Source organism: Nicotiana tabacum, chromosome 12 (genome assembly GCF_000715075.1).
Source record: "Nicotiana tabacum cultivar K326 chromosome 12, ASM71507v2, whole genome shotgun sequence".
Classification (NCBI taxonomy): domain Eukaryota; kingdom Viridiplantae; phylum Streptophyta; class Magnoliopsida; order Solanales; family Solanaceae; genus Nicotiana; species Nicotiana tabacum.
The window spans coordinates 1,909,885-1,918,944 of NC_134091.1; the positions used below are offsets into that span (position 1 = coordinate 1,909,885).

Here is a 9,060-nt window from a genome sequence, read left to right on the forward strand (position 1 = left end):
CTTAGGCGTGTGTCTATTATGCCACGTGATAAAAAGTTCATATTGGCTAATGAGGTCCTTGATATTGAGACATATGTACTTGATGATATCTTATCGGTTGAGTCTACAAACCCATCTTGGTTGGAAGAGTTCGTGTTAAAGCAGTATTTGTGACAGAATTTTCAGTGTTTATTTCTGAGTTGCATAGTACTAAATCGCTCGACTATTTTGCCTACATCATTTTATAAGGACAAGTGTTATATGCACCTTCCAATGGTACGATGTGCTGGAGGGAAGTTGTTTGATGGAACCATCACCCGAGGATGTTCATTAGAGAAAGATCATGTTGATAGTTTTAGACAGCTCCCAAATATAGTCCACAATGGTCATTTCATGGTTGTTATGCATAAGGAGCTTAAGCTAGAGAGTTCCATGATGGTTAGAAAGGATGAATATGCAACGGAAGCGACTATATTTGGACTTCATATTTTCATCGATGGAGTAAATGACTTTCTTCTTAGTGCATGGCCATCCATAACAAATAATGCAAAGGACCTAGTTCCAACAATGCTACCAGAGGATACAAAACAGAGAAGTACTTCCGCAAAAGTTATTGAACAACCATCTTTTCAATGGGAGGAAGCAGCAGACAAGCCAATAGACCATACAGTGTTGTCCAAACTGAAGCAGTTTCGGGTAATAGGCAATCTCATGAAACCAACAATAAAGGTCATTGCAGCAGATTTTTCAGAAGAAGAAATCAAGTATCTAAAATATGTGTTCGTGAGCATGGCTACAAATAATAGTGGAACAATCACTTATGAAAGAATAAAATCTGGATTGGCTCGGCTTGCTTCAAAACTTTCAGAAGCTTAAGTTCTGCAACTCATGCAGGCTAGTGTTTTGAAGTGTGAGGGCTCCTTTGATTGGATAGCATTGTTTCTACTTCAAGACAAAATACATGGTGCAATTTCACACTTAGCTAGATTGATCTCATTGCGGCCAAATTGTGATGCAAATTGTTGTACTATTATGCTTCTACTAGCTAGATGTGAGGCGGAACTATGGGAAGAGAAAACCAACTATCCTACTGTTGCATTGCATTTACTGTTTGTTGTTGACAAGGTCAAGCGGATATTGCTGCATTTTTTACTTTACTCGAACCTTGAGAACAAGGTTCTTTTTAAGGCGGGAGGTATTGTTGTGAACCTGCGTGACTCAGTATGGGATAATGGGCTAGAAGTGTGCAACAAAGCTGATGCACTTGGGAGTATTGGGCCTGGAGCTAAATTGAGAAGAGGCTCAATGACTAAACAACCAAATAGAATGGGAGGACATTATATTTGGGATTCGGGGGGGAATACAGAGGACGGGAATTATGTTGCAGCTTTGGCTCAAGACTGTGCTTCTCATCTCCTCTTCTGAATCTCTACCTCATCCCCTTTCTCTAAGTTCTGCTTCTCATCCCTATTCTTATCTCTATTCGTAGTTACTTAGTTTCCATTATAGTATAGTTTGAGTGTTGCAATTGGTATCTCAAGGTTGTAATTAGTGATTCTCTTTCTTATTATATAGTGAGGAATTTTGGGTTTGTTACAAGCTTCGTCTTCAGTTAATTGACCTAGACTCGGGGATGAGATCATCTTGACGTTAACGTACTTACGCTATTTATAACAAGCGATAAATAAGTGTTATGAAGGATAAAGGGGTACACGAATTAAAGAAAACGAGTTTCGTTGAAAGTGGCCAATTGAGATAAAATACGGGTCGAGCGATAATACCCGAAATTATGAACTAGTACCATGCAAGGTATCATATGACCACGGTAGTATAATGTATAAAGTATATTACAAATAAGTAGAATTTTAAGTAATTTGTGGTAATTTTTAAATTATGCGGGTAATTGATTAAATATCGGATAAAAAGACATTACCCAGTTAACTAATAAGTGGATAAAACTTAATTAATTATACTCCAAAGACATGTGGTAGCACTAGCTTACCATATGAAGTGTAAGCACTTAAATAACCTATGGGTCTACCTAGGAATCTATGGGAATTAGCAAGATATTATCCATTCATTTGGACAAAAAGGAAACCAAAAAAAACGTCAAAAAAAAATTCAAAAGGGAAAGATACTGCATTCTCTTAGTCCAAGTGTTAAAAGTGTAAGGATTCAATTTATTCAAAAAACCCCATAACCCATTTTGTGATATGTCATGCTTCTTCAAGAAACGTTAGAAACAGAAGCATGTTCGTTCCAACATTTCAAGAATCCAAAGCAGAATTTTGATTCATAGAGTAGCATGAACAATTTCGTTCAAGGATTCAGAAAGCAAGAACTTAATCCGATTTTTTTGAGTTCTAAGTTCAATCAACGAAGATTCTCCAACGGAATATTATACGGAGTTTTTCCTACTCCAGGTATGTTAAAGTCATCCCTTCTTTCTTTTGGCATGGTCCAAATTATACTGAAGAAACGAGCAAATACACAGTTTTCATAGTTATTCTATTCATAGAAATACTAGGGGTGTCTATATTCTAAATTTTCCCATGTGAATTATTATTATCTTCTGTTCATAGGTCTCAGAATAATATGCAGTTAAAAAAGTTTATCCGAAAGGAATATTGATATCTTTACATATTTTTCATGCATTTCACCCATTTATACATGTGCATTGACCCATGACCAGATGGCGTTATATATGCGTATATATGTAAATATATGTATATGAGATATGGGAAAAGGTTACGGCGTTATATACACACCACCACCTGATCAGCTGGTATATATTGATGATGTTGCCCACAGTGGCCGAGACGATATGATGGGATGCCCTCAGTGGCTTGATGATATAATGTACACCCATACCTATGCATGGCATGATATTTATTTGCACGTGCATGACATTATAAATATTTTAGAATTTACAAAGTTATTCAGATTTAAAGACGTGTTTCTATATTCCATGTTTCATCTATGTCTTTTACGTACAATTTTTCACGCCTTACATACTCAGAACATTTTTTGGACTAACGCCCTATTTCACGGGGCCTGCATTTCATGCTTGCAGGTGCAGGTAGGCAAGCTGACGGTCCCCCTTCTTAGGATTCTTGATCAACGAGAGTTGGCGTGCTCCACTTGATCCGGAGCTGCTTTTGATTTTGGTACGATATGTTTATATATATATATATGGGTATGACATGGCTTAGTCCCGTCCTTGTACAGTTATATTTCAGTTAGAGGTCTGTAGACAGTATGTCTAGTTGGGTTGTATGTGGCCTTGTCGGCTTTCAGTTTTGGATGTATAATTGTCTACAGCAGCCTTGTCGACTCGCCCATTGTATTCTGCATGTATACGTACATATGCCTTGATGGTAGGTTTCCTTCAAGTATATTATTTTCGTAATTCAGTAGATGTTATTCAGGTTCATATCTTAGACGCATGCTTAGGGGTGTTTGATCGGTAGGAATCGGGCACCCGTCGCGGCCCATCGGTTTGGGTCGTGACAAACACTAAGTACGTATATAAACGAATTGGGCAATAATCTAATACTAATAAAGATACATATACTAATAAACATACACAGAAAACCAAACGGACTTGTTAACAACCCTCTTTCCCTTTAGGTCCGAGTCCTCGTTAATAAATATTGTCGCCCTCATAGAAACTTCTAGTCCCAAACTCATACCCATCAACGTAGAACTGATTCAATTATCTGGAGCAACATTCTTAAGGGATGGTACTTTTATAATCAAGGTATCCGTTGGATCATTGGAAATGGTAAAAGCACTAATTTTTGGCATACCCAATACTGCTATTGAACATACTCTCAATATTACAGACCTCAATGAAAATGAATCTTGGAACCTCAAAAACATCTCTTTTGACCTACCATGCCAATTACTTAACACTATTAATAGTGTTCAACTACCATTATGCCTTGAACATGAAGATAGACCAATTTGAAAACTAACAAAAATTGGCAGTTTCAACTCAAAAACTGCTCGGACATTTATCAAATCTAGCCACTCACACACTCAACTTCTATTGAATTTTGAAGCTCAAGCACCAAATAAAATAAAATTCTCCATTTGGTTATGTTATCATAATCATTTATCAACCTGAGTCTACTTAAAATAGATAAGGACTCAAGTGGCTACTTAAACTTCATTCATGACAATCCATCCTCCTTGAGAACCTTGTCCCAAGGTTCTTTAAATTCTGGAAACTGGGACATAATGAAATTGTAATCTTCCCAAGTAGCTTGCTCATACAGTAGATTAGCCCATTGCAGCAGAACTTGAGTAATGACTTTATTTCCTTTCTTCACCATCCTTCTGCCCAGTACAACAATTGGTTCTGTCAAGGGCTGTCCTTCAGCAGAACAAATCGGAGGATCTATTGAAGGAACGATCTATGATCCCACTTTCTTCTTAAGCTGAGAAATGTGAAAAGCATGGTGTATCTTGGTTGTAGGGGCAAATTCAGCTTGTAAGCAACAAGTCCAATCATTTGTGCTATCTGATAGGGCCCATGGAATTTAGAAGCTAACTTAAGACTTTTCCTCACAACTATGCTAGTCTGTCCATAGGGTTGCTACTTGAGAAATACCCAATCACCTTCATTAAACTCCCCTTTTGTTCTTCTTTTATCAGCGTTCATTTTCATTCTATTTTGCTCTTTCTTCAAATTTTCTTTCAGTGCTTTTGCCATTAATTGTCTTTCTCCGAGAACTTGATCAATACCAGCTACTTTAGTTTGTGAGATAAATTCAAAAGAGAGTTGCGGTGGTTCATACCCATACATTACTTTGAATGGAGTCATCTTCAGAGCTGAGTGGTAGTTGATGTTGTACCAAAATTTATACAATAAAAACCATTTACTCCGCTCTTTATGTTTGTGTCCAGTCATGCATCTCAGATAATTCTCAATACACCTATTTAACCTTTTAGTTTGCCTATCAATTTGTGGATAATAAGTAGAATTGTAAAGTAATTGTACCTATTGGTTTTTTAAAAGATCCTTCTAGAAATTACTGAGGAAAAACTTATCTATATCAGTCACTATGCTCTTAGGTAATCCATGTAGCTTGTACATAGTGTCTATAAACACTCGAGCTACCTGAGAGGCTGTGAAGGAATGAGACAAGGCAATAAAATGTGCATATTTGTTGTACCTATCTACCATAATTATAATAGTATCTTGCCCTTCTGATTTTGGCAAACCTTCAATGAAGTCTAAAAATGTCCGTTCCCAAGATTTTTCTCGTACAATTAATGGCTGTAGCAACCCTGGATGAGCCATTTGTTCATATTTGCATCTTTGGCATGTTTCACATTCTTGGATAACCTTTTTCACATCTTCAATAATGGAAGGCCAATAGAAAAGTGCCTTCACCCTCTAATAAGTTGTCATCACTCCTGAATGTCCTCCCAAGCCAGAGTTGTGAATAGTAGAAATTAGTTATTGTCTGAGAGTACCATGATTGTCAACACATACTCTTCCTTTATGTCTTATTAACCGTTGTTGTAAAGTATTATCCATCAAGGCAAAAGGATTAATACTTAAGGTGGTTACAATTTGTACCACCTCCTAGTCTTCTTCATAGCTTGACAACACTTCTTCAAACCACTTAGGTTACGGTTGTGTTAACATCAAACACTGTGGTTGATCTCCAGTAGGTTGTTGTTCATACTTTCTTGACAGTGCATCTGCAAAGATATTTCTACTCCTTTCTTGTGTTGGATATCATAGCTTAAACCCATTAATTTGGTTAAACCGTTATGCTGAAGAAAGGTTGTAATTTTCTATTCCTGCAAAAACTTCAAGCTAAAATGGTCAGTTTGATGACAAAGTATCATGAATGCAAGTAGTGCCTTCATCTATCAACTGCAAGGAGTAGAGAAATCAACTCTTTCCCATAAAAGGATAGTCCTTGTTTCCTTTTGCTCAATGACTGGCTCATAAATGCTAATGGTCTTCTGTTCTGCATCACCATTGCTCTCACTCCAGTATTAAATGCATCAACTTCTAAAATTAATGGCTTGTTGAATTCAGGTAAAGCTAGAACTGGAGCAACTGTCATAACATGCTTAAGGTTATAAAAGGTTGTGCTAGCTGCCTCATCCCAATTGAATCCTCCCTTCTTTAACAGATTGGTCAAGGGTTTGCTCAACTGTGCATAGTTTTTGATAAAATTTTATGTAATACCTCATTAAACCTAGAAAGCCTCTAACCTCATTAAAAGTTACTAGTTGAGGTCAGTCCAACATTGCATATATCGTTTTTGTAACACTCCTCAAATCTATAAAAGTTTCAACATACGCTAATTATAGAATTTAATTTATTTATTTTAATCTTGCCTTGAGTGCATAAAAATTATACTTCTATTGTGAATTTAATCCCTTGTGATTGACTTTTGAGTTACTTATCTATTTATAAGTAATTGGATATACAATTAGGGAAATATTAATAATTTTAGTATTATTAATTATTAAAAATGGGTACTATTAAATACTTGTTAAGTCTAAAAAAAGACGTAAGAATTTGGCTTAAAGCCCATGAGTAGTCTGTCCTATTGTAAGGAAAATAAAAAGGCTTAAAGCCTTGAGCCTTAAGCCTGAACGAAAGAGTGGTTAGGGAAATTTTCAAGGATTCAAAGCAACTAGAGAAAAGGACTTCTACGCACAAAAAAAAAAAAAAACAGAAGCATGTCCTAGCGAGGTACACACGCAGGCAACGAAAAATTCTAGGCTTCTTTGCAAATAACTAATTCTTGAAAGCAGGTATATCCTATTCTCAATTATCCTACAGTATAAGAATTTGATAGTTAATTTCCTTCTTTCTCTGTATTAACAGTAAATTCCATATTTACGTGTGAAACTTTGAAATTTATTAAAATGCACTGGTTGTTGTAGAATCGATTGCTTGACGGGTATAAATTGGATTAGGGCCTACGTATTGGCTCGAGAAGTTTTGAGGTGAATTGATATTACCCTTTACTAAAGTGGTTTATCTCACAAAAGCACGCATACAAGGTGTTTGATGAATTGCTTAAAAAAGTTAATATGTACTTAATTGAAGCGAGTGGGTACCTATTAACTTAGAATTGTTCTAGCTAAAGTTTAGATGATTTATTATGATATATGTACATAAATTTCCAGTTTTTTTGTGTTATTCTTATATGCCATTTTCATGTTGAAATTTCATGAAGAAGCAAGAATCTTTAGAAATACTTTTGAATATTTATTTTATTTTTATGACATGCTTTACATTTAAGGATAACAGTATGAGTATATATAGGATGTTCTAGAAAAGATTTAGACTTGAAAAGTTACAAGAATAAGTTTTAGAAAGAAAAGATTTTTGGGAGTATCCTCTATTCGAGAAGGGGTCATCATCCAGGACGAAGGTCCTAACTAAGGCGTTGACTTCCTGAAACTACTTGTGCCAAAGTAGGGAGCACACGAGCCAAGGGTCTAGTTGCTGACAATTTGCTTAGCCAGGCTAAGGTATGATACATGAACGTTGAGAACCATGAAGCGAGTGGCACCTCGTGGATTAGGCCTATTCGATCAGGTTGGAATCAAACCCATACCGATCACACGGTGACTAAGACAGAAATAAATCAGGATAGTTGGAACCCCCGAAGTATAAACTGAAGTATTTTTTTATAAGAAAAAAAAACAAAAGAATTTCTTTTAGAATATTCATAAACTGCTATTATGCAATTATTCTAGAATTGTTCTTAGAAGCTTTAAATTTTCCATGCACTTAGAATCTTTTCTCGTAATGTATATTTACTAAGGTTTCGTCGCCTGTCGTTCAGACTCACTAAGTACAATGGATGGTACTGACGTTCTCTTTTGGGAACCTACGTTGGTCTACGGTACAACGTAGGAACCAATTTTGTAGGCGAGCAAGCTATAGGTGAGGACTTCCCTCTCTTCCAGTGCTATTGGAAAGCTTCGCTTTTGTTCGTGGAGTATTCTTTTGAGTTATCTTTATTTAGTTATTTCTTTATTTACTTGGAGAACTAGCTAGACAATCTCATGTCATGAGCACTGCGTCAGTTTATCAGTAGAGGCTTCATAGACATAGTCAGTGGGTTAAAAATTCAGATCTTTTTGATAATAACTTAGCAGCATTTCAGTGGTTACTACGAATAAAGTTTTGAAGTTGGTTTATTTTAGCTATTTAAATTAATTAAAAGTATTTGGTTAAAGTATTGCCTTGTTGCATATAAATTTGAAGTTATAATAGATTTGATAAGTGCATATGGTTCCCTTAGTCAAATTTAGTAACCGGGTGCCGGTCACGACTTTTTTTAAAAATGGATCGTGATAAACTTGGTATCAGAGCCTCAGGTTTATGGAGTTTTAAGGTCTATGAAGCCGTGTCAGTAGAGTCTTATTTATGGGTATGAAGCGCGTCATACTTATAAGTAGGAGGTTACAAGCATTTACGAAATGTCTCATATTTTTTTCATACTTTAGATCGTGTCGTAGAGCCTACCTCTAAGAAATTATCTAATATATTCATTCCAAAACTCGCAAAAATGGCTCGTACTCGTAATTCAAATACCGACACTCAGGATGTTGCTCAATAAACTATTGCTACTATTGTGGCTCAAGGTAGATCTAAGAAGGATTCAACTCAGAAAAGGAAGGGTAAATCCACAAAGAGGGTTCAAGTACTCCGGATTGAACATGAAAAGGGGAGTGGAGCATGATGAGCCAGTACCTCAGGATCTATTGCCACCCCCAACAGTAGTTCTGGCTCAGACAGCTATATCTCCAGAGGTGGGTCAGATGTTTAATGTTGTCAATAACGCTATGGAGATGTTTAAAGCCTTCATGGCCAACTAGAACGATAAAAGAGATGATATTCCACCTTAATCAAATAGACAGAACAATTTTGAGTCCTCAAGAGTGAACAAATTTTTAAAGCGGAGTCCTCCATTGTTCCGTGGTACTATAGCTGATGAAGATCCAATGTTGTGGCTGAAGGGTGTCAAGAAAGCCCTCCGAGCGATGAAGGCATTTAATGATAAAGTTGTGGAGTTGGCTGCCTACCAG

General features: G+C 36.3%; 1 protein-coding gene across 1 annotated transcript; it reads left to right on the forward strand.

Moving 5' to 3' along the window:
* Nucleotides 1-252: 252 nt before the first annotated feature.
* LOC142167459 (calcium-dependent protein kinase 19-like) lies at nt 253-855 on the forward strand. Its single transcript, XM_075227610.1, has one exon. It carries the CDS (start codon nt 253-255, stop codon nt 853-855), a length of 603 nt encoding a protein of 200 aa, XP_075083711.1.
* The last annotated feature ends 8,205 nt before the right edge of the window (nt 856-9,060 follow it).